General features: G+C 44.1%; 1 protein-coding gene across 2 annotated transcripts; it reads right to left on the bottom strand.

Annotated features, from left to right (window-relative positions):
* Positions 1-309: 309 nt before the first annotated feature.
* Positions 310-4,736, bottom strand: S100A11 (S100 calcium binding protein A11). Of its 2 annotated transcripts, none has more exons than XM_001493436.6 (3): positions 4,620-4,736; positions 1,554-1,706; positions 310-634 (listed from the first exon to the last, which is right to left on the bottom strand). In XM_001493436.6, exons 2-3 carry the CDS (start codon positions 1,698-1,700, stop codon positions 479-481), a joined length of 303 nt encoding a protein of 100 aa, XP_001493486.1. In that variant the 5' UTR covers positions 1,701-1,706; positions 4,620-4,736; the 3' UTR covers positions 310-478. The 2 variants fall into 2 exon arrangements, with proteins under 2 accessions (XP_001493486.1, XP_070124351.1); XM_070268250.1 differs by lacking the exon at positions 4,620-4,736 and adding an exon at positions 2,278-2,437.
* Positions 4,737-25,218: the final 20,482 nt, after the last annotated feature.

Below are 25,218 nucleotides of genomic sequence, written 5' to 3'. Positions count from 1 at the left end.
CCTAGTCCCTGTCTGTAACATGCCACCTCATAATCTTTCATTCATAGGATCTATCACACTCTCATAGTCCTTTGTTTGTTTGTTTATTCATTCATTGTGTCCCCCCCACTAGACAGTAAGCTCAGGGAAGGCGGGACCTTGTCTGTCTTGCTGAATGTGTCCTCAGAGCCTGTGATGGTCATGATTGTGTATACACCCAAGATGCATTTTTAGTATACTATGCAGCTTCTGGTAACTACTTCTATCAATCTAATCTACATTCGTCCCACTCTTCTCCCTCCTTTGCACAGATTTACTGACTCTCCAGTGTGTGTTTTAAAAAACAATATTGTTTTATTAATAGTAGCAGGAGTGGCCAGCATGGGGTGGTGGGTGCCCTGGGCTCAGGGTATGTGTGGGCCGTGAAGAGTAGATGATGGTTGGGAGGCTGGAAGGAAAGGAAGTGGGTTTGGAGACCAGGCCCAAGGGCTTCTAAGATTTACTTCTGGGAATGAGCAGACTTGAGAAAGGACTCATGGCAAGCTATGGCCAGGCCCCCAATAAGGTTAAGAAATTCTTGGAAATCTAGCTGCCCATCAGCGTTGAGGTCCAGTTTCTTCATCATGCGGTCAAGGACACCAGGGTCCTTCTGGTTCTGCAAAGATAATAGTAACAATGATAATGTTAATAGTACCTTTATATTATGCTTTCTAAGATGCTTTCAAATATGTTGCCACATTTTATTCTCACAAGAGTATGAGGTTCAGGGTAGGGGTTATTAATATTCCTGGTTTCTAGACATAGAAACAGACTCAAAGACGTGAGATGACTTGCCTAAGGGGAAGACCTGGGCCTTGAACCCAGGTTTTCTGGCTCCTAGTCAGGGTTCTTTTTGTGACAATCGGGGGTTATTCAATTTTGTAAAAAGAGTGGAATACTTTTTTCAAGTGCTATGTGCAACTCCGATATACAAGCTATATCAAAGTGGAGAGATTTAAGGTGGAAAAAGGATGCAGGCCCTGTCTAATCAGCCTCACCCTCCCCATCCAAGCCCCCAACACACACACATTTATAGCCACTGCTTCCGTATGGCTGTTTAATTGATTAATTTAGAAAGTCAGTCCTTTAGATGCACACGTGGCTAGTGGCTACCATATCGGATAGTGCAGATAGAGAACATTATTCCCATCACTGCAGAAAGTTCTATTGGACAGGGCTGCCCTAGAGGCTTTGGGGTAGAGGAATAAAATTAGAAAATTCTTCTATTATGCCATTTACCATTTCATATGCCCCTTCCCTAAATGAAAAAAAAAAATCATTGTTCTCTATGACATGTAGTTTGATAACTTTGATCTTTAAAACACACCTTATTCAAAGAAAAGGCCTTTCATTAACGATTCAGAGCTTACTCTGAGGAGTAGGGGCTCAGCCTAGGCTATGTGGACCACCGTCTTGGAGTTGATGAAAAAGAGGCAGGAGTGTAGGGGTCAGCTGCTGGTCCTTCATTCCTAGCCATCTGCCAGGGTCTTGTTTCACACCATGGGTAGTCTGTGAATGGGGGCCAGGACCAGTACCTTTGTGAAGGCAGCCAGTTCTCTGTTCATGAAGGTTAGGAACTCGGTCTTGGAGAGTTTGCTGCTGTTCCCGTCCTTGCCAGCATATCTCTGGAAAACAGCAATCAGAGACTCGATGCACCGCTCAGTCTCTGTAGGGCTGGACATTTTTGCCTTTGGAAAAAAAAATTCAGGGCTCAGACAAGGGCAAGATATCAAGGGCTGAAAAAACTGCTGTTTTTAGAATGTGTGGGTAAATATAACTATACATCCACAAATCCATGTGCACACCAAGCATTGTCTATAGATTAAAACGTGTCCTATTTTCTAAGAGTATAGCGGCTTCTGTGATGAATGAAATGGCAGTTCTTTTTAAAGCAATACTGAATTCCTGGGACTCATGCATTTTCTAGAAGAAAACTAAAAGCATAGTTATTATTGTGTATGAGGTGGGAGACCTGAGGCTTTTTGCATATTCAAAAGCAGCTTTCATATTTGAAAGTTAGGGATCATTAATTTTACATGTGAGGTAACTGAGGCATGAGAAGGGAATTGACGTGGCAGAGCCACCCCTAGAATCTCGGCCTCGAGGTCCTTTTCTGGAGTCCTTAGCTTTTGCTCTTTCTACTTCCAAATGTCACTAATTCCCCAGGAATGGCTGGCGGAATTTTTCCGGTCACTTCAAACCAGGAAGGTTGCCACGGGGCTCTCAGGTTGCTGCTCACACAGCTCCCAGGGCATCTACCGAGCTGAACCACGACTGTGGTTGCACCAGGAGGAGCAGGAGATCCAAATCCTGTGCTGGGCTCTGCTTCCCTTACAACAGAATTCTTCAAGGAAATGCGGTGCTAGTGTCTACCGGTCTGTTCAGCAGGCCCCAGAAGCGAGGAATTGTTGGACGCCCCCTGGTGGATAAGAGCAGCAACTGCAGTCTTTCTGGAGAATTTGCAGGGCCACACCCTTCCTCTGAAACTTTATCTCCGGGCATTAGCAACGATCTATGTTTGGATAACGCCATTGCAATTTAGCATTTAGCCTTTAATTTGTTCTTGGGATGAACTTCCTGGAGCCCAGAGCTGGACGGAGGCTTTCCTGGCCCCATAATTTACGTGCTAAGGATTGATCTGAGCCCTGTTATTGACCTGAGCCCTTAGCTGCATAGCTGCTGGTCTCCTTCCTGTACCCCTTGCAGGAACTTTCCGTCTCTCCAGGTGCTTTACCAGGCTAGCCAAGGTGCCTGCTGCCCGTTGCATCTTGGAGTATCTATAAAGCCTCTTCCGGAGGTGGATCCTAAAGAACTCTTCCGGAGGTGAATTCTTTCCCAACAGTCACATTTTTGGAATTTCTTTTTGTCAAAGAGAATTTTTTCTTAAGGAAAGAAAAGTGTTGGTAGGTTCAGGGTTTGGGGGAGAAACAAAATGCCGTGGCCTAGAAACAGATGTGTTTGCACAACAGCTTTTCTTATCAGGACTAAAATCTCACTGTCTTACTAATGTCAGAAGAGAGAAAGAAAGTTGGCTGGGAGGGCAAGCCAGATAGGGTAGAAAGTTCCAGACTAAAGAGCAAGGGCTTTGTAACCTCTTTCTAGACCTACCGAAGTTTCCTCTGCCCCCTTTCCTTGCGGAATTCAGATTGGTTTGATGTTCCAGTTTCAAAGTGGATTTCTGCTTTACTTTTTTTTCCTCCTTGACTGTAATTTAGACTATTTCTTTCTCTTGAAAACTGTTGCTATCAGCCACATGGAGAGAATTAAAACCTCTGCATTTCTCCCCAGAGGTAATTTTCCAGAGCAAAAGAAAGGAACACAATTATCAAAGTACTTAAGTGGAATTGCAAAATTTGTAGAGCTGGAGGGGACTGTGGAGATGGTTCTGGAAGAGGGAGGCCCAGAGATGGGAGAGCTTTGCCCAAGGAGGAGCAGTGGCTGAAGGAGAGGAGAACCAGATCTCCTGTCCCCAGGCCAAGGTGTGGATGCAGACTGACACACTAGAGCGGGGGTTGGAAACATGTTTTGTAAAGGGCCAGATGGTAAATATTTTAGGCCACTGGGGTCCATCTGGTCTCCATCACTCTGCTTTTGTAGCAGGACGGCAACCACACAGACAACTCAGAAATGAATGGGCGTGGCCGTTTGCCAATAAAACTTCATTTATGAACGCTGAAGTTTGATTTTCATACACTTTTCACGTGTCCCAAAGTATTGTTCTTCCTTTGATTTTCTTTAAACAGTTTAAAAGTGTAAAATCCATTGGCAGCTTGTGGGCAGAACAGAAACTTCACTTGGGCCGCGGGCGGAAGTTTGCCGACTCCCTTCACTCAAGAGAGGCCAAGGAGGAGGCAGATTTCGGAGGCGGCTTAATGGAAAAGATAGGAAGATAATTCAGAGCGGGAATGGCAGGAGCTGAGAGGAGAGAAACAGGTGAGGCAGTGAGGGCCTGAAAAGATGGCGGGAGAAAAGGAAAAGGGATAGAGGGGGCTTAGCTGGAACCGGGCTCCTCCCACATTCTTGGCTGCGGTTCCGCTGGCTGGGACGGCTCGAGTTTCAGTCTCTGTGTCTTGGCCCTTTGCCAGTAGCTTACTGAAACTGATTTTCCCTAGGGCTCTGACGACCAAGTTCTGAAATGTGCCCTTTCTGGTCTATAGAAGTAACTAGTGCTGCCTCACAGAATTCCACCTCCCCACCCCCCAGTCTTTCCATGTCTCCCAGGCTTCCAGGGCACCAGTGGCGAGGGGCTGCCGGCAAGAGCAGGACCCCTCCGTGCGCCCTTCCCGGGGAGCCAGGGAGCAAGCAGGAGCGGCCTCCACCCGACGGGACTCCGCTGGGCACTTCCTCGGCCCCAGCCCCAGACCTTATCTTTGCAAGGAAAACAAAAGAACCTCCCGTGGCCACCCCCAGGCTGTTATTACAGATATAATTTTAGGGCTTCTTCCTTCCATCCTCTCTTCCCTAATTCCCTCCTACAAATTTCTTTTTCCTGCTGTTTCCTGCCACGTCCGCATATAAATCAAAGATCAAGCCTGGTGGAAAGTGTGCTGTTGCTTTTTGCTTTTCATTTAAGAGGAAGACGAATAAAAAGTCGGACTTACCGCTTCGGAGTGGAACGAGGCACCGAAGCTGTGACCGGGGAGCGGCGAGGCGAGCTCTGGGCTGGAGGCCAGGCTCCGGGTCCTCGCCTGTCCCCGCCTGTCCCCGCCCCGCCCCGCCCCGTGTGGCCCCCGCCTGACTCACGCCGCCCCCTCCTCCGCCCGCCCGCCTCTCCCGCGCAGATCCGGACTTGCCAGCCGTTCGCCTTTGTCAAACACGCAGCTGCACCTTAAAACTCCCATAAAACCCATTGTCCTCTCCGAACCCTAAAGGTCTCTCCTTGTCCTGTGAAGTTGGAAGATTTTCCACTTTTTTTAATTAAAAGTTTTGCAAGCTATTCTTGAAGTGATGTCGGTGGCTCTGTTCCATGGACGAGCTCATTCTGCTCACTCAAGTTAGAGCGGCAGGAAGTTCCCTTTTAAAAACGTGCACCATGGGCTGTGGGCCATAACGGCAGAGTAGAAGTTCCCGAGAAGCCAGGGCTGTCTATTCCTTCACGCTGAGGATAGTTAGACAGCGGTGATTTGTCCCAAGGGGAGCACCGTTGTCTCAAACTTCACTCTAAAACGGCAACAGTTAAAAAAACAAAACCGCAGACCCAAACCCCAAACTGATGCAATTAAAAATTGACCCTTGCGAGTAGGGCATTTATCTCTGTGCAGCTGGCCACCGAGTTGAGAGTTGTATTAAGAATCGGAAGCTCTGGGGGCCGGCCCCATGGCCCAGCGGTTAAGTTCGCGCGCTCCGCTTCAGCGCCTGGGGTTTCCCGCTTCCAATCCTGGGTGCGGACATGGCACTGCTCATCAAACCACGCTGAGGCAGCATCCCACAAGCCACAACTAGAAGGACCCACAACGAAGAACATACAACTATGTATCGGGGGGCTTTGGGGAGAAAAAGGAAAAATAAAATCTTAAAAAAGAAAAAAAGAATCAGAAGCTCTGGATTCTGGTCCTGGATATGTTATTCCATTGCAATACTTTTGGCAAAACCCCTCACTCCTCTCAGCCTCCATTTCCTTATCTGTAAAAGTAGGTGATGTTGCCTCTCCTACTTCTTAAGACTGTTATGACTGTCCAATAAAATGATGGCTCTGAGAGGGCTTCGAAAACTGTGGAGGAGATCTGAATGAAAGATAACGGGCTGCCTGGCGTTGGATAAATTGTATCCTGGCCTGGGCTCCGCTCTTGCAGCCTGAGCTGGTCCTTTCTGAGCAGATCTTCATCTCTACTCAGCTACTCCAGACTTGCATTTTCAGTTGTTCTTGGGTACACTTGAAAGTCCCGCCTGTACCTCAGGCTCAGTAATTCAAGAATTAGCTTGTTTTCCCTTAACCCGTTTCTCTCCCATCTTCCCCATCTCTGCTAACAGGACTGCCATTCTTCCCTTCCCCTGACCTGAGGACATCGGAGCTAGGTTTTCACTCTAGAGCCTTTTCTTTCCCCTAAACCTTAGCAAGTGCCAAGTGCTGTCAGTATTATTTTCACACTCTCTCTTGAATCTGTCTCTCGTGTCTTCCATTCCCACTTCCAGTGTTGTAATTTAGGTTTTCAGTCCCTGTTTCCTCCAGTTTCCTAACTGGTTTCTTGCCTGCCAATCTGTTCTATTGACTGTTACAAACACATTTTTCTAAGGTATATCTCTGATCAATTGCCTACTGAAAAACACAAGAAAACGGCTGACGCCCTTTATGTCCAATCCAAGCTTCTTAGCCTCTCTCTGGCTTTGAAAAACCTCTTTAACTTTAATGAATGAACGAATTCTTCAGTTTATTCATTCAACAAATATTTTTGGAAACCTACTATATGCCAAGACTAGTGCTAGGCACGAGAGATACAAACACGAATGTAGTATAGTGCCTGCCTTTGAGGTGGTCTATGGATAGACTTTAGACCTACAGTGGTTTGAGGGGCGTTCCATGGCTGGCTGCTGGGGTCCACAAAACCCTAAAGTCAGATGTGAAATTTTCTGCATAAGAGAACTTTTTTCTGGGGAAGGATCTACAGCTTTCATCTGATTCTCGGAAAAATCTATGATCAAAAAATGTTAAAGAATCATTAGTCTAAATTATTTCATACCTGAAGCATGGGATCTCCCACACATACCACAATCCTCTTTAAGGGAAAACACCTCACTTACAGCTTCTGCTTAAAAGCCAGCCCCATGGACGAAGTTTTGGATGACTTTACCCTGTGCCCACTGTCACAGCTGACTGGGTTGAGGTTAGCTCTGGACTCAAGGACTGTCAATCCATAGAATGGACAGTAGTGGGTGTTTCATGGCAGACATGGAAAGATGAGCTTGGGCCATTCAGCTTCTTGTTCTTGGGAAACTGAGATTAGAAATATATAGAGAATTAGGTATTTAGAAGAGCTGAAGCTGAACATTTTCATAGAGAGAATCATGAAGTCATGGAAAATCAAAATTACAAAGCAGCAGACACCAGGAATAAGTAGAAGCTATGAAGTTTGGAAAGAACGCACGGAGTAAAGGGGAAAAATTAACCAAGTGCTAATTGGAAATAAAAGAAGTAGCCACTTGGATATTAGTTGAGTTGTGTAAGTGATGAAGCACTGAGAGTGCAGAGCCTGCCGTCCAACTTTACGAGTATTCTTGTTCTTCCTGAATCTGGTTGTCTAGTTTTCCTGATTTTCTGTAGGACATTTATTCCTTCAATAACTCCTCTGGCCCATGAAGTAGCTTGAGTGGAGCCAAAGAAAAGAGCTAAATCAAATAAGTGTGAATTGTCCTGAACTGGGTAGGGAGATCAGCCCTTTCCAGTGAGGGCTGCCTGTGGTGGCAACTCCCCAGGGTCATGCCGAAAGGGGCTCGATACTAGTCTGCAGTCAAAGGAGGGAAAGTTCAGGAAAGGGAGCAGGCAAAGGCAGATTTAGCAAATAAGGTAAACAATGCTTCAAACAGAAGGCTAAAGCAGGCAAGGAGCTGAGGATGAGAGGGGGCTGGTAAATTGATAGCAAGAGACTAAAATAAGGCACAGATGAGTAAAAGGGCTATTCAGGAAATACATGTGAGGACTTCCACAGTGCCAGGTAGTTCTTATGTGCAACCTGAGCTCTGGGCAGCCTTGGGCAGCTTCTTAGGGGACACAATAGAATGTGACAAAGATAATAACAGGGATGTGACCAACGTACAATGACAATGCTGGGAAGGAAATGAGTAGTTTACTCTGGAGGAGCAGGCAGGGCATCATGGGGAAAGTGATACTTGAGTTGGGAATGGAAGGGTGAATAAGAATTCAGCAGCTGGATGGGCTGGATGGGCCCAGTGGTGAAGCTAGACAAAGTCAGGCAGTATAGCAGTGTTTATGGCAGCAGACTCTGGAGCTAGAGCATCCTCCCTGATACCTCTGTGGAGGCCATGAAGCAGGAGGTGAGGACATCTGTGACAGTGGTCATAGGACTTGAGGAGGTTCTCAATGGTCTCAGAGGGAAATGGGAAGAGGAGCTGACTCAGAATAGCTAAGTGGTGTAAGAGCTTAGGAAGCTATAATTTTGCAGTGACTCATCTCCACATGGTTGTGTGATTGTGTGGCCGTATGTTTTCTCCACCTGTGCCTAGAAGTTTAGTCATTGGATGCAAGAGAGAGGGTTCTGGAATAGATTTAGGGTTAGGGCTTCACAGGATGGGTGTAACAGAAGGATAAGGCAGTGAAGGAGTTGAGGATGTGGGTAAGAATGTAATCCACTAGGGGCTGGCCCAGTGGTACAGCTGTTAAGTGTGCACGTTCCGCTTTGGAAGCCTGGGGTTCATGGGTTCAGATCCTGGGTGCGGACATGGCACCACTTGGCAAACCATGCTGTGGTAGGTGTCCCACATAGAAAGTAGAGTAAGATGGGCACAGGTGTTAGCTCAGGGCCAGTCTTCCTCTGCAAAAAGAGGATTGGCAGCAGTTAGCTCAGGGTTAATCTTCTTCTTCTTCTTCTTCTTCTTCAAAAAAAAAGAATGTAATCCACTCGATTGGGCATTGAGTACAAGACAAAAAAGGAAGGAGCAAGGACATGGAAGGTGGGTGGGCACAAAGTCTCCATGAAATCAAAGAACAAGTTAAGTGGAAGAGAAGGATGGAGAGAGCTGGGGATGTAAGAAGTTATTGGTATAGTATAATCTTCCAGTGAGTTTAATATTTTGTAGATAGAACCCTTATGAATGATGGCAAAATCTAAACATGGTTATGGGCATTAAACTTGTTCCAGTTTAAGTGGAGTGGGCATGAAGGAGGTCAAGAAGTTATGGGGGCGGGTTGAGTGGGTCATCCACATCAATGCTGAGCTCATCCAGGGTGCTGAGAGGTGTTAGAGTGGAGTGCAAGAGTGTGAAGCAGTTTATAATGTTTCAAGTGAAACTGGCATGTGACACTGATAGGTTGGGGCAGAGGGTCTCACAGTATGATCTGCCACTTTCCTTTATATACTCTATGCTTTAACCAAATGGATTCACTGATTATCGTGAAAAAAATCCTCTACATTTTCTCATCTCTTTGCTATTGCTCAAGCTTTCTTTGTTTTTGAAACATCCTTAATTTCAGCTCCCTCTGATGAAACCCTATGGCTCCTTCAATGAAACTCCTCTTTCATGAGGCTTTCCTGACCACCACCACTCCTTCTTTGTCCTTTCATAATATTTGGTAAAAAAATTTTTAGGGGGAGAATTTTAATATTCTGCTATATATTAAAGGGATCTATGTTAATAGACGTTTTATCTTTTCTGATAGCATGTGAGTTCCTTGAAATTATGGATCTGTCCTGTTTATCTTTGTCTCATTCATAGCCACTTGCACATAGTAAGAACCAATGAATGTTGGTGAGATTGAACAAATAGTACAATTTCAGAGTAGAGGCTGTATCTAATTTAATTCTGTCTGATTTAACATTCATGACTTAATGTTAAATAACTCATTGCTCCAAGAGTTGTTTGACTATTTGTGGTGTTTTTCTTTTTTAGGGGAGGATCTCAAGATATTTCTATTAAGGGTCTTAAATTTATCTTCATTTATTAATTCATTAAGTTATTCAAGAAGTATTTATTGAGTGCTGGATCCTGTGCTAGGGTCTGAGGATGCAAAGATAAAAAAGTCATGGTTCCTGCCTTTGAGGATCCCCAAATAGAATTTGATTAATAAAACAGAAATGAGAACCTTCCAGAAACTGAGCCGTCTGCATCAGAAGGTGTTCACTCAGTCTTAGGCTGAGGGTCTTTCCATTTAATTCCTGGGCCAGAAGGTTTACCTCTTGAAGATACGAACTGTAAGGGAGATCCTTAGGTTTCTCTCATAATCTACAGCTCTTGCTGAGAGCATTGAGGCCACATTTGCAACATTCAGGAATGACCCCACAATTTCTGAGGCTACGGTGGTGTAAATGGAAATGCTGGGCAAAGAATCGAAAGGCCTGAGTTTGAGTTCCAGCCCCTTCCCTTACTAGATAAGATCTTTTCTACTTCTGAGCTTCAGTTTTCTCATGTGTAAAATGGGGATAATAATTAAGGAGATAATAAATATAAAAAGGCTCTTTAAATGGTGGGGTGTTATACAAATGTTAATTACCACTTGCAGGATTGCTGTGTGGATTAAATGAAAGTGTGCTTTGTAAACTGTACTTTGCAGGTATTGGGTGTCATTATTGTTATCTTCCCTCCTCTCTCTTCCCGTTGCCTCTGCCCTGATTGCTGGCTCTCATTAATTCTGCCACTTGGACTACTGTGGTGGCATCTTCAGAGAGTCCCTGTGCACGCTGGTCTGCTTTCCACCGTTGTCTGCGTGCATTTACAGTTTTCTTCACATTCATCTAGACATCTTTCATGCTGATGGTTGGAAACAGTTACCGTCCTCCACCTAGTTGTTTTTAGGTCTTCAACTGCTGTTAGGCGGAGTTGAGAAATTTTCTCTTTCACAATGACGCACAGCAAATTGTCACATGTACATTAAATTTCTACTCCAAGGAGGCCATGCCATATCAGAGCCATGTCTAATCCATGATCTGAATGTGTGTCATCAAAATATTCTGAGTATACCTGTATTGCTGAATTTTTTGTACAAATTCTTCATCTTGGAATTCAAGGACTTTTATGGTCTAATCCCAGCTGTTTTTTCATCATTTCTTGTCATTCACTGTGAACTCTGATCAAGTGGAACTTTCTATGGTTGCTTGTAGGCAGGGTTGATCTTCCAGCTGGTTCTCACTGCGTACCCCACACTAGTTGTTAAAATGTTGAAATTCTTCTCTACCAGTTGCTAAATGTCCTCTCTTCTTGCCTGAACTCCTGAGGGCTGTCCATCTGAAGCCCCAGACACTCCAGTCCCTCTCCTGGGCCATGCGATTCCCATGATTGAGTAGCAAAGGTTAATGCGTGCTTGGTGGGGGTCTCCAGGTCTTGCTTCAGCCTGGCAACCTGGCCACTCTTCTGACTAGTCAGTGCTAGGTCACATTTGGGATATCTCCCAGCCTTTAGAAACCCCACAATTTCCCACTTATTGATTTTTGTTCTTGTGACTAAGTCCTTTCGTATGGAATGTTTTCCCATCTTCTCATGTCCAAATTCTACCTATATGAAGGCCCAGCTCAGAAAGAACCTTCTCCATGAAGCTTTCACTTACCTCTCTCAATTAAAAAGGATCTGTCTCTGTTGATCTACTACAGCCCTTTATCTGCGCTTTTCTTGTAGTGTGTGTTACAGCCTATCTTGAATGATAGCTATTTAAGTATGTGCCATTTTTTCCCTGTTAGACTGTCAGCTCCTTGAGGACCAGATTTAGTGTAATACCTTTTGTTGGTGGAATCACTCACCTTCTACAGGGCATTCGAAGTCCTTCTTACTCATGCTTTGGGTCCAGGACAAGGGTGTGATGGGTTAGTAGTAGGCATGAGGACTTCTATGTGACAAATGAAGAATTTAAAGGTTCTTGTGATGCGGTGTGGTCTTTTTCGATGGTATGACATTTTTGTGCAATAAGACTTCCTGCAGTTTCACCTCTCCCTGCCTCCCATTCCCCCCACCTCCTCCAACTCTTGGAAGGCCTAGGAGTGGGCAGGTTAACTCAGCTCTGCTCTGTTCCGAGGCTTTAGGAAGAAATCATATGAGTTGGGTTGCTTTGGGGTGAAGGCAATAGGAAGTTGACTTATGCAGTTTAATTAATCATGAAATGATGATTTATTATCTCTATAAAAGGAGGCCTCAAGGCAGGAGAGGCTCCAGGGCTAATTGATTCAGCAGCTTAGTGACGTCATCAGGGATAGGTTCTTCTGTCTTTTTACCCCATGGTCCACATTACCATTGTAATCAGAGGTGGCACATCCAGGGCATGTATTTCCTTGTTCACATCCAGCGGGAGAGACTTGTTTCTCTTTCCCAGAAACTCTGAGCAAGCTTCTCTTAAATCTCATTCCCCAAAATGTTTTGGGCCTGCCTATCCCTGAACCAGTTCCTGGCCACAGGGATAGAATTACCTTAATAAGCTGAGACAGATTGTTTGAGTGGATGGGTGTTGGGGAGCTGTGGTAGATTGTATTTTCCAAAAACGGCCATTACCATATCTGCCCTCCCACATGCTCTTCTTACAATGTGACCTTCACTCTTCCCATCAAGTGATGGGATCTCTGTTTCCTTTCCTTGAATCTGGGTGGGCTTGTGGTGACTACTTTGGAAGTGACGCCTTATGATTTCTGAGACTTGATGTTAAAAGGTGACGTGGAGTCTACATGGTTCTCTTTTAGGACACTCGCTAAAGGAACCCAGCCACCATGCTGTGAGGAAGCCCAAGCTGCCTGGTGGACAGAGGAACAAAGAGCCAGCACCAAATGACAAGCCAAGTGAGTGAGCTATCTTGGAAGTAGATCCTTCAGCCTCAGTCAAGCTGCCCAGCTGGCGCTGTGTGAAAAGAGGAGAGTTGTTTTATAAGCCACTAAGTTTTGGGGTGGTTTGTTATGCAGCAGTAGACAACTGGAACAGGGGCCCACTACAGAAATGTTTTCTCAGTGCTTTCTCTGGTGTCTTACTCTTTTTGTCATTGGATTGGTTAGATATCAAGGGCAAGGCCCAAGGCGAGGGCCTTGAGGAACGATTTGAAGCTTAAAAGGAATTTTATTGTTTAGTCCAACTTATTCACTAAGTCTGGGAATTCTATATGGGATTTTGTGGTTCAAGCTTTATAACAGTGATTTTGCACATCTCTCTCAAAAAGTTGCAGTGGAAGATGGCTGTAATTTGGATGTTTGAGATCCAAGGAAATTAATCATGACTAATATGATTTTTTCACTTAAAGTGTAGCCCACCTGGAAGCAGTAGGCCTTGTTAAGGCATCATTCTCTCAGAGAGGCTTGTTACTTGTTTTACTTATTCTAGGAGCCAGGATTTTGACTGGCTGTCTGAAGGGTCCACTGAACTCAAGTCAATATTCCCCAAAGGGATTTATTTATTTATTTTAACCAAAGAAGAGAATGACTGAATTCACACTTTAGAAAAATCTATACAGTCATGCATCACTTAACGATGGGAGTGCATTCTGAGAAATGTGTCATTAGGCAATTTTGTCCTTGTGTGAACATCATAAAGTATACTTACACAAACCCAGATAGTATAGCCCACTGCACACCTAGGCTATCTGGTACTCATCTTATGGGACCACTGCCGTGCACGCGGTCCATCGTAGACTGAAATGTCATTATGTGGTGAGTTAATTGTATATCGTTTTAAAAGTGTTAACCCCATCATAAATACATAAGTAATAATACGTGGTCTGATTTTGATGGTAAGAAATTCTGCCTCTTTTAGGAATCTGACTAAACTGCTTAATTAGGTGTGGTTAAAGGAATGATTGCTGTCTTGATCCTCTACTTTGTCACCCTGCAACAGCTTATTTCTCTGAACTTTTATGCACTTGCTCTTTGCCTTGCTGCTCCCCTGTCATATGATCCAGACTGGTCACTTCCTGATAGTCAAAGCTCTTACCTTTTTTGCAGAGAAGGCTTAGAGTTTGTCTACAATTTCTTAAAGGTCAGACTTCAAGTGCTATATTCACCAACTAATTTGCAGTTGCAGATTTGAATGTTGCTGAAACATTAGAGGTTTAGCCTCTCTCTCGAAGGATATGCTGAGGTGGTCTGTTCCTGGAATTGGCTTTCCTTTCTTTGCACATCCTTTGCCCTGCAACCTGGCGACAGTTGGGCTTATGTAGATCATCCAAACCTTTGACAGGAAGAGAACAACTTCCAGTTTCCGGAGGAGATAATCTCTCCTCTCTCCTCCACTGATCAAATGTGGAGTAACTTTGGTTGCTTCCTGAATTACAAGACCAGACATCCTGTGGCTTTTCTCCCTCTTGGTTTTTATTATTTCAAGGTTTCTGTTATTCTGGCCACTGAGGTACTCAATAAGTATTCGTTGGGTGAATGAATGATTTTATATGGGTTGGAATCTTGGTGGTGATTACATTGGAGATAAAGAAGCTGAAGCCCAGAGGGGTGGCAGGAATTGGTGAGGACAGAGGCAGTCTTAGAACTAGGTCTCTTGGCTTTTCCACAAATACTTGTTCATTTTAAGACTCAGCAGAGCCCTTCCTTGCTGAAGGTGTTCCTGCTGGCCTCTCCCGCCCTCTCCCCATCCAGTAGAGCTGACCACTGTCTCTACAGTACCCTGTTCAGATGTCCTTGACAGTGTCAGGCAGTTATTTATCTACCTGTACATCTCTTCTTGTTGAGATAGAGGCCATGTCTTAGTTGTTTTCTTTTTAATCTGCAACACATAGCAATTTTGGCCTTCAGTGTGTAAATAAATGAATGTTTGAATGAAAGAGTGAGTGCATATAATGCCTGCATAGCTTAGATTTTTCTCCTGTGATAGTGAATTTCAACCTTTCTGTTCTTCCTCTCTATGATCAGACCTGTCAGATCAAGTGCCTCAATACTTTACAATATTTTCCTTAGACATATATTTGTCTATATATGTACATTTTAATTTTTTCTCTTTAAACTAATTTTTATGATTAAAAAAGAAATACAGGCTTATTATTTAAAAATTCCTAGGATGCAGAAGGGTTTAAAGTGAAAGGAAAATCTTATTCCTCTTAGATCCACTACTCTCTATAAACCGTTTCTTGAGGCGTTTTCAGTAACTATTTTGTTTGATTCACACATATGGAGTTACACTGTATATACTCATTCATCGCTTGCTTTGTTTTCACTTACTGATCTATTTTGGACCTCTTTTCATGTCAATGTATATATTTCCACCTTATTCTTCTTGATGACTACAGAGGATTCTATAATACAGGTACAATATGAAAGGGTTAGTAGTGGGCTTTTATTAAAAGACAGTTAGATGGTTTCATTTTTTTCCCTAAGAAATGTCCCAGAAATCCTGTACACACATGGGCACATCTGAGGAGAAACTCTTGGAAGTAAAATCAATGGTTTCCAGGAAACGACCATTTAAAATTTTGACAGATGTTGCAAAATTGCCCCTCAAGGGTTAATAATTTTTGGTGGAGAAAACAAGTCACTTAGGTCTGTGAATCAGCAAGTCTGCTGAGACACAAAACATCAAATGGGCACAAAGGAGTTCACTGCTGTGGTACATTCCTGTGCGGGGCATATCTGGAGCCCTTTGGGAATGTCGCTTTGGTTCTGGCCGCCCTCTCCTCATTTCCCAGCCCAGCTGGTGGAGCTCCGTTTGCTCCACTTTGAGTCTCTGGGCACCTGGTGAAATCCCCCTCTGTTGCTTAGTCACCGCTTGATCAGGAGCCAAAGCAAAGAACCCAGCCAGCCCCTTAAACAGGAATTACCTGTTTCTCAGTCAACCCCCGGCTGCCAGAAGTGCCGCAATTTCCCAGTTATTACCCAGAACGTGGCCTCTCCTGTGGTTTGGTGGGTGTTGTTTAGAGGAAGAGAGAAAAGCAAATGCTCTTCTAGAGTGAGGCAGTTTGAATTTTTAAGTGACAAACTTCAAACACAAAAGAAAGCATGTTAAAGAGGCTCACCATGTGGGGACGGGAAGATTATTGTCAGTAAATATTTATTGAGCACCAGCCTGTGCTAATTCAATGTACCAAGGCTCAAGGTGGCTGCATGTGGGATGAGAGGGAGTTGGGCATGAATAGGGCCAGGTGTCTGCCTGGGCCTCCTGTTCTGGTCCCACATATCAGGTGTAGAGAGGAAACCCTGTCTGTAGTTTGTCTCCCGACTGTATTCCGGATGGAGAAGGAGAAAGGCCTGCTGCTCTGACCCTCTCCTCCAAGCCAGGCTGGTCAGCAATGGATCTAGCTGTGGACAGGAAACTGTAGCAGTTTTGATTGTCTGAGTGGAAAAAATTACGTTTGCTTCTGCAGGATTTGGAGCCTGGAGCAGGGTAGAGGCTCAGAGCCGCTACCCAGGAAGTGACTCAGGGACATGTGATGTCTGAGTTGCTGCTTGCTGTATCTGCAGGAGAGTTTGTGGGTGGGTCTCTGGGTGGGTCCCTGAGTAGAGCCACTATGGGCTCATGGTCCCAGCCCTGGGGGGGTGGGCGGGTGGGGGTGGGAGGTATGGGGAAGTGTCTGGCTCTGTTAGGTACCACTCAATTTCCTCAGAGCTCTAATTTAGAGATATGAGCACCACCGGTTGTCATGGATATTTGAGGGCTATAAACATGCCAGGAAGCCCTGCCCCTGAAGCTGCCAGAGAGAAATGCCATTGTGGTACCTCATTTCCTCTGCTCGCCTTCATTGCCTACAATCCCAGAAAGTAGCAGCCCCCCGTGACTTCAACCGTGGGGCACAGCACCTGGGGCTGGAGTCGCTGTGGGTCACAGAGCTGGTGGTGGCAGGGTGGGGCAGACACACCTAGTTCATTTCATAGACACACCTAATTGAGTTTCTCAACTAACAAATAAGTTGTGGAATTACAGGAATCATGTGAGGCCTTAAAACTTTAGTATACCAGGAAAAAAAAATCATCACCGTTTACCATCTGGTTCCAAAATGTACCCTTTTTATCTATCTATTTATCTATCAATCAGTCATCTACCTACCTAACTTTTGAATCATTTTATAATTTATAGAAGTCAGAATAAAGAAATAGTAAAAATAACTTTATTAGAAATTATAGCAAACTCAAATTTTTATTCCATATTTTCCTAGATTTTAAGATACCCACCTACATATATTTGCTTATTTTTTTGTGTGTATTCATACATAAATACATATACATATATATATGACACACATATATATATGTGGGTCATCTTCTTTGTTCCATAATTTCAAAAGATTTTCATTTTTAGATTTATAAACATCAAATGATCAATCCAATGAATGTCTTTATTTCTAAATCATCTATTTCTTCCCAAGTGCCTTGTTACATACATCTGTCTTCAGCATTTATAAAATGTATCAAGTAAATTTTAGTGCGTAAAGATGATAAGAGATGAAAGAAGAATGTTACCTGTCATTTTAGCAAAATGGGGTGACTCAGGTTCATGCAAAATATTGCATGATGCATTTCTTCCTGTTGAATAACTAACTGGATGGGAATATCATATTTCTTTTTTGTCCTTAGAAATGTATCATTCACTTATTGATTCTTGCAAGCTTGTTTGGAGGGCCGCACAGCTACTTGTGTACCCTTTTTGAAATAACAGTCTTATCTATCAGGGAATGCCATCTTCCTCTGCTGAGCATTCAGCTTTGGGATGGACACATATGGAGGTGTGAGGAAGGCAGGCAGCACCCCACTGGACAGCCAGATCAGCAGAATCAACTCTGGTAATCAGTGAGGTGACCGTATCTCAATGAGACCATATCTCGTCTCCCATGCATTGATCCCTGAATTTGAGTAAATTCATCTGGGATATTGTCATCTAAAGACTCATGGTATGAGATTTCACTTATATGATCAGTTTCTCCAAGGTCATTAGAGGGCTTGCTGTGGGTCTCTGCATATATCTTTTGATTCATCTGATAATTGTGAAATGTGTCCTTTTGTCAATTTTCTTCTCTTTGCCATAATGTGAAGAAAATGAAAAATTCTGAATTCTCAACCACATTCAAGGAAAGTGAAAACAAACAAATAAAAACCAACATCATACATAAAGCTGCTGTCTTCAGACTTTTTAAAATAACATTTTGAAAGATGATGCAATACTTTGGGCAGGAAGGATGACTGGATGACGTCATGATGATGATTTATTTCACTCTCGCAGCATCCTCTAAGCATTCCCATCATTCTTCTGTTTTCATATCTCTTGAAATGTTTCAAGATATAGAAAAAATGTGATCACTAAGACCTCAAAATACAGCTTAGATGTCTAAAAGGGTCCAATGGACCCATATGGTAATTACAAGACAGAGTGAGTTTTATTCTATTTTTTTTGTAAAGTAGGTAAATCTTCCCTTTGTTCTTTAGAAGAACTCTAAGAAAGAATAAAAGTTATGAAATACAGGTCCTTGAAAATAGATACAACTGCTCAAAAAGGAAACTCAAAATGTATACTTCTTTTAAAGCTTAAATGAAAACTACTATTTGTCTGACATCATAATTTCCTTGTTTTTCCCTAGTATCTGGAGCCTTTGTTAGGGAAGAGATCAACCATGTATGTAGAGGTAAAATTATCCTGTTTCCAGGGTGGCAGGTATCATTAGTTCAGAGTCTGACATCAGGTCCTCTCCTTACTATCCTGGTTCTGTAAGAGCTGACATGGACCTCACCTCCTTATTTCTACTTTTCCACCTGTGGCGTCCCTGATTTCTGCATTTCTCTGTCTGTCAAATGCCTTTAGGCCTCTTTTCCTGACGTCCCAGGCTGGACTTCATGCACCACCTGACCAATTCAGTCAATGACAGTCTCGTTTCCCTTCACGCGTTGTCTTGAAGTGGTTGTCTGTCCAACAAGACCCCTACCCTACCCTTGCTGCACCCTCTCAGCTGTGGCTGGCCTACAGAGAAGATCACGTAGCCGTGAATTTCTGTTCCTTCCAACTTCAGCCTTGTATATTGCTCACCAATCCCTTTACTTGTCTTTGATTAGTAAATTTCCTCATTCCCTTCAGAGACTACTCCAGATTTGGTGATGCCTCTCATCTCTTATCCTCCCACCTCTGCAGAAGTCCTCTCCTCCCAATTCCTGCAGAAACGCAAGGCCTTCAGGGACAATTTCCCTCAATTTCTGCCACCCAGAAGCCTATTTTCCTCTACACTCATCCTTACCTCTTTTCCTCCCTCTCAGGGACCTGGGGGGTGGAGCTCCCGCTCTCTTCTCAGCCAGCACCCCTCTTGCCTTTGATCCTACCTCTTTTGTATTCTATCTGACTTTGACCATAGTCTTCTCCTCTCTCTCCTGTTTCTTGATCCCTCTTTCTAGGGGCTCCTTTATCACAGTCTATAAATACACTCAAGTCTTGTCATTATGAAAAAGAAGGCCTTTATCTCCTATGTATCAGGGAGGAGACAAAACACACCAGTTATTTAAACAGAAAGAATTTAGCAGAGGCTTGTTAACTAGGTAACTGAAAGGGTAACGTAAGACACTAGGGTATATGGGGGTAGCAATTTCAGGAAGCAGCAGTTACTCCCAGGGCTGGGGAACCAGAGAGAGTTTGGAATTACCAGAAGCTTGGAGGATGGAGCTCTCAGACAAGCCTCTGAGAAGGGACGCTTCTTGCTGGTGCAGGGGTGTCTGAGGGCTGGTTCTTTGAGGTTGGAAAAACTGCAAACTGAATTCAACTGCCTTTGGGGAATACAATCCAAGCTAGATTCCTCCCACTTGGCTTCTCAGTTTCAGAGAGACAGTCTTCCTTTGCGGGGAAGCTGCCCTGCTGGGTGAAGAAGTGAGGCTGGTGTGATGCTGGCAGGAACAGGAAGCCACAGGGAAGAGCAAGTCCCCCACCACCTCCAGTCTCTCCCTAGGTCCTGTTGGCAGAGCTAATAGGGATTCAACTGCAAAGTAGAAACATGATTTGCAGAGTCCCACCCCAGCACCACAAAGTGTGCACAGGAGAGGAGTTTGCAGCTGACAGCCACTACCTTAATAACTGGCACACCCTCCTCTCCTTTCCTTTTCCCCTCCCACACATCCATACTTGAGTAGTTTTCATGCAACATCTACTCTTCCTCAGCTCCCACTAATTCTTCAAGCTTCTGAAATTTGGCTTTGCTGTCATTATGCTACTGAAACTGCTTGGAAAAGGCCTCCTAATGATCGTATCCCACGGGCCTGTTTTGGTGCTTGTTTCACTTGACCTCCCTGAGTAAGGCCTGTGATGCTGTGGATCTGTCCTCCACTCCCTAGCTTCTGGGATCACTCACATGCCTTGCTCACTACAAAGCTCTGTGCCCGTTTCTTCTGCTTCTCCTTCTGGGGTCCCTTCCTTTGCTTTCCCCTCAAATGCCAGTGTTCTCCAGGCTTCTGTCCTCAGGCCCCCTTTCTTCTTATGGTGCATTTCCCCCCTAGGGATCTCACTCAGTTTCATGGTTTAAACTAATCCCTATATACAAGTCGACCTCCAAATCTTCATCTCTATACTCCATTCTCCAGCAGCCTGCTGGCCAGAAGGTCCAACAGCCAATTTAATATGTCCAAAGGTGAACTCACCATCCTCTCCTTCAAATATGCTTCTCCTCCTGTTTTCTCTGTCTCTTTGAAGATTTTATTAGGTCAATGAGAAAAATGTCCATATTAAAGTTCATTCTCTGTTCTAGGGTAAATTATTAGTTTGGTATTTTAAAGATTTGAACATGGAGAAATAAATGAAAAGCTTCAACAAAATTTTATGATTTCATGGGAATACATATTTTATAAACATTGCCAGGAGAGCATACAATAGACTGTCACCAAATAATGCATTCATAAATTAAGAGTACATCAGTGATTTTTTAAAGCACAAGATGGAGCTATGTCTATTTTTCTTTTGAACTTTTAAACATCTGCCTTCCTGAATTTTAGTTTTCATGTCATTCCACATCCAGTCTTTCACTTCTTGGCTTTCGTGAAGCCTAAGATGATATTGTTTTCCCTCGAGGTTTCCATCGCTTCCACAGCATCAGAAAATTCTTCCTTATTCCATATTGTGTAGTACTTTCTTTATTGTGAGAGATGAATCTGTTATGATTGGAAGAGAAAGGAAGGTTAAGACCTTCTCACATCCCGGACTTTAGCAGACTGTGCCCCCACAGAATTCCCACAGCTATAGGATGGGTGGTCCTCTGAGCATGTGGTTTCTAAACCACTTCAGCCCTGCCCTTTCCCCCACCCCCAACTCCCACTCTAATGATATGAGCTGCTATTTATTCAGCACTTGTTGTATGCCAGGAAAATCCTCACCCTGGATCAATATTTTATACCCTCACAATAAATCTACAAGGTATTATAAGCCCCTTGAGCAAGATGAAGAAACTAAGGCTCAAAGAGTTTTAAAAAAAATCTCACAAAGCCAAAAAGGGGCCGAGGTGGAGTTGGCTCCAAAGCCTTCCCATGCTGCCGTGCTGCCTCCTGCCACAGCCCGTGGGTGCTCTGGTGTGATATGTGTGATCTGCTTCAGGAATGCTCACGTGTACTCTCCATCAGGCCAAGGATGCTGCTAGCATATTCTAACGTGTCATGTCTGGCCCCCTCTCTCTGTCTTCACCCCAATGCTCCCAGCAGTCTCCCATCCTCTGTCTTAGGGATGTTCATGCAGCTCTACCTTGTCACCCAGCCCTGTGCTTCTTTCCCTCCTTACAGCTCTGTTTGGTTTATTTCTGATGAGTGTATGCTTGTCCCTCATGCATTCCAACTGTAAGTCTTATCTCACCGAGTCTTGGGAATTCAGCATATATTTATTGAGCGCTGCTGTCCATTGTGCTGGGTGCTAGGGATAAGGCATCATACTTCCTCCTCTGAGTCACGATATCAGGTCCACTCTGTTCTTTGCTGTATCCGCAGATGGGGTCCTAAGTATCGCACCTGGCCCTTTTGGGATTATTTTCTTTTGCAACTTACTGGGTACCTCTCACCTGTGGTGTCACGGTTGACGTGCTTTAGAATAACTGCTCTCACAGTTTTGCGTAATAGGGAGTTTTAAAGATTTTGGATGAAATGACAAATGTTAAATGCTATTCATGTTCCTGCATAAATTGAATATGTTTTAATTCACAGACTCAGCTATAAATACGTGAGCAACATCACTGTTTAAGGCTAGCTTTGTGAATTCACTAGCACACAGCAAGTACCTTCAGCCAAAGCCATTTATTTATGCTACAGTAAACTGGTGTTAGGAGTCATATCTGTCTTCAAGGTAGGTTAAGTTAGGTCATACTTGGAGTACATTTCTAAAAGTTAATTTCCCTTTATTACTTATTTTGTCAGCACGTACTTGTGGAGAGCCTACCTGAGCAAGACCCTCTTCTAGGGAGTGAGGATTCGGCAGGGAACAAAAAGTCCCTCTCTCACGGAGAGCACATCATACACAGGTACTGGTGCACGTGGTGCAAGAATGCAGAAACTGCAGATTGGCAACAAAATAAGGAAAAAGAAAACACACACAATTCTATCATTAATTTTTCAGTGTATGTTCTTCCTGACTTGTGTTCTATGCATGTATAAACATTCCTATTTTACCCAAAAGTGGGATAGTATTTGATTATTTTAATGTAAGTGTACATTGCAAATAACTTTTCATGTCATTAGATAATCTTCTACATCATTGTTTTTAATGGCTGCATAATATAATTGGAATCCATTTGATAAGAGTTTATAGTTGGCAAAGAGGATGTAGTATCTAACTGTGAAAGTGCCAACACTAAAGTGTATTCATCTGTTTAGGGTGGTGGTTCTCAAACTTTAGTGTCCAAAAGACTTACCTTGGGAGCTTGTTAAAGATTCAGATGCTTGGTTGGGGCCAGCCCAGTGGTGCAGCAGTTAAGTTCGCACGTTCCACTTTGGTGGCCCCGGCTTCGCTGGTTCAGATCCCGAGTGTGGACATGGCACCTCTTGGCAAGCCATGCTGTGGTAGGCGTCCCGCATATAAAGTAGAGGAAGATGGGCATGGATGTTAGCTCAGGGCCAGTCTTCCTCAGCAAAAAGAGGAGGATTGGTGGCAGATGTTAGCTCAGGGCTAATGTTCCTCACACACACACACACAAAAGATTCAGATGCTTGGGCCCCATCCTGGGAGATTCTAATTCAGGAGGTCTCGAATCTGCATTTTAATCAGTCTCACTCACCAACCAGGGAATTATGAGGTAGGTGGTCCCAGAGCCCACCATGAGAATCTTTGATTTGACTTATAGGAATAACGTATACAGTCATGACTCCCATCTCCATTTCATGGGGGTCTCGGCAGTTAGATTTACCTCTTGGTAAAGTGATTTAAGCTACACAAGATATTTAAGAGAATGAATCAGAGTGTTGAATTAGAGTTGGTGAGGAAAATACCACACCAAGTCTAAAGGACAGGGGCAGGTTTGAAACTAGGACATCAAACTGAAGGTCGGCAGACAGGAGGCCCTGGAACAGAATGGAAGCAGTGAAGATGATCCTAGCGATGTCTATCAGTTAATGTCAGTGGTGCTATTCTGTGCTGTCTTGGTGCTGTTGGAGGCTTGGTCAATGGGCTGGTCAGCTTGACTTAAAGCTGTAGAGTCAAGGACGATGAGAGGTTACAAAAGCCCATGACATATATTGCCCATAAGTCAGCCAGAGAGTGTCTGACTCTGAAGACTGAATGAAATTAACTTGAACCATCCCCACAGTAAATCTGGGCCAGTAGAAATCCCAAGCCTTCTGGGTGATCTCGGCACATCCCTGAGGCTCAGATTCTTGTGGCTGCCTCCTACCTGTATTTGCTTTCTGCTTCCTTGTTGCCAATAATTCAGCCTCTCTTCTTCTTAGAGTTGCACCAAAAAACCACTCACACAAGCATCTGTGAGTTTTTAAATTTTTTTTATTTGTTACTTTTTTCTTTTTTTTTGAGGAAGATCTGCCCTCAGCTAACATCTGCTGCCAATCCTCCTCTTTTTGTTGAGGAAGACCAGCCCTGAGCTAACATCCGTGCCCATCTTCCTCTACTTTACGTGTGGGACGCCTACCAGAGCACAGCTTGCCAAGTGGTGCCATGTCTGCACCCGGGATCCGAACCCGTGAACCCCGGACCGCCAAAGTGGAACGTGCGGACTTAACCGCTGCGCCACCAGGCTGGACCCCGTGAGTTTTTTTAGCTTTGGTTTCATCACACCTTACACAGCCTTCCACCATCTGTGGACTTCTCCCCATTCTTCTCTCTCTGCCCTCTTGGAACAACCCAGATTCTTCTTTTCATGTCTAGCAGTTTATCAGTCATCTTTTATCACTTGTATCTGCCCTCCATGTCTTGCCTTCCATCCTGAACTCATGTCAAGACATTTTTTTCCTGCAGGTCCACTCCAAAGAGGTATTTTGTTATTATAATAAAATTTCCTCCTTTTGATGCACATGCCTGAGCCAGTGCAGGTAGCAGAGAGTGGGGTGGGAGGAGTACTCATTTCCAGCTGTGAGGTTACCACTCAGCAAGCTGTAGGACAGGAGCTGGCAGCCAGTCCTCAGTCTACAGCCGTGGCCATTAGAAATGAATAACCATCTGTTAGCACTGTACAACTCCACTGATGGGAGATCAAGTTATTTTTATAGTTTTTATCTTGGTCTTTCCTTCAATACAGGAGTTTTTTCATTTTTCAGCAGGTGGCTGACAGGGCAACTCCTCTGGCAGTGATTTTTGAAACACTTGCCCTCCGGAGCTGGCTATGATCATGAATGGAATCATAGATGATGAAATGAATGCATAGACTGGAGTGTACACCACCCTTCCTGTCCAGGAGATTTTGTAGATGAAAGCCACATTCAGAGACAGATTTATTCACGTTACAAGATTTCTAAAATTCAGATGTGTCTTAAAATTGAAATACACATTTAACATAGTGCTTCCCTGCCCCCAAACAAATCGGATGCTTTTTAATCAATGGTGCCTCTTACAACCTATAGTATCTTAGAATAAAGGAAATGCAGTAAGAACGTCTATCCATGAAGGATCTAGGTTTAAGAACTGTGCAGCACTCACTGCCCTACAACCTCAGTTGGAGAGGAACGTGAGAAGGGGAGGATTTCTTGTCCATTTGAAATTCCAACAAGGAACACGAGATGTCACCTCTCACTGTCAGCCCAGGCTCAGGGCAGTGAAGTGAGGACCTTTCCCCATTCCCTGTTGCCTAGCGATGGACCTACTCAGGACATGGCAGGACATCACCACAAGGTGGAGCACAAGCCCCAGGCATGAAGTTCTGAGGCCGGCACACTGTCCAGACCCACTCCTTTCTGGAGAGCTCTTAAGGAGGCGCTGACTGGCTGTACTGTGGCTGAGTCAGGTGAAGACACTCTATGGAGCAGATGGAGGAGGGTTTGGGCAGCTCGAGTAGGGACAGAAGTTGAGGTTCATTCATTAGAGTGACAATATCTATTGAAAGAGTGCTTGTAATTGACTCGATGTGGGGGATATGGGTACAGAATAAGATAGACGCTGTCCTCACCCCCATAGAGATTGTGGTCTAGTGGAGCTGGTGTAACTAGTGTGGCTCAGAGGAAGAAGAAGGGTCATCTGGAGTTGTTATGG

The sequence above is a fragment of the Equus caballus genome, chromosome 5 (assembly GCF_041296265.1).
Source record: "Equus caballus isolate H_3958 breed thoroughbred chromosome 5, TB-T2T, whole genome shotgun sequence".
Lineage (NCBI taxonomy): Eukaryota > Metazoa > Chordata > Mammalia > Perissodactyla > Equidae > Equus > Equus caballus.
This window is presented reverse-complemented; position numbering and strand designations above follow the sequence as displayed.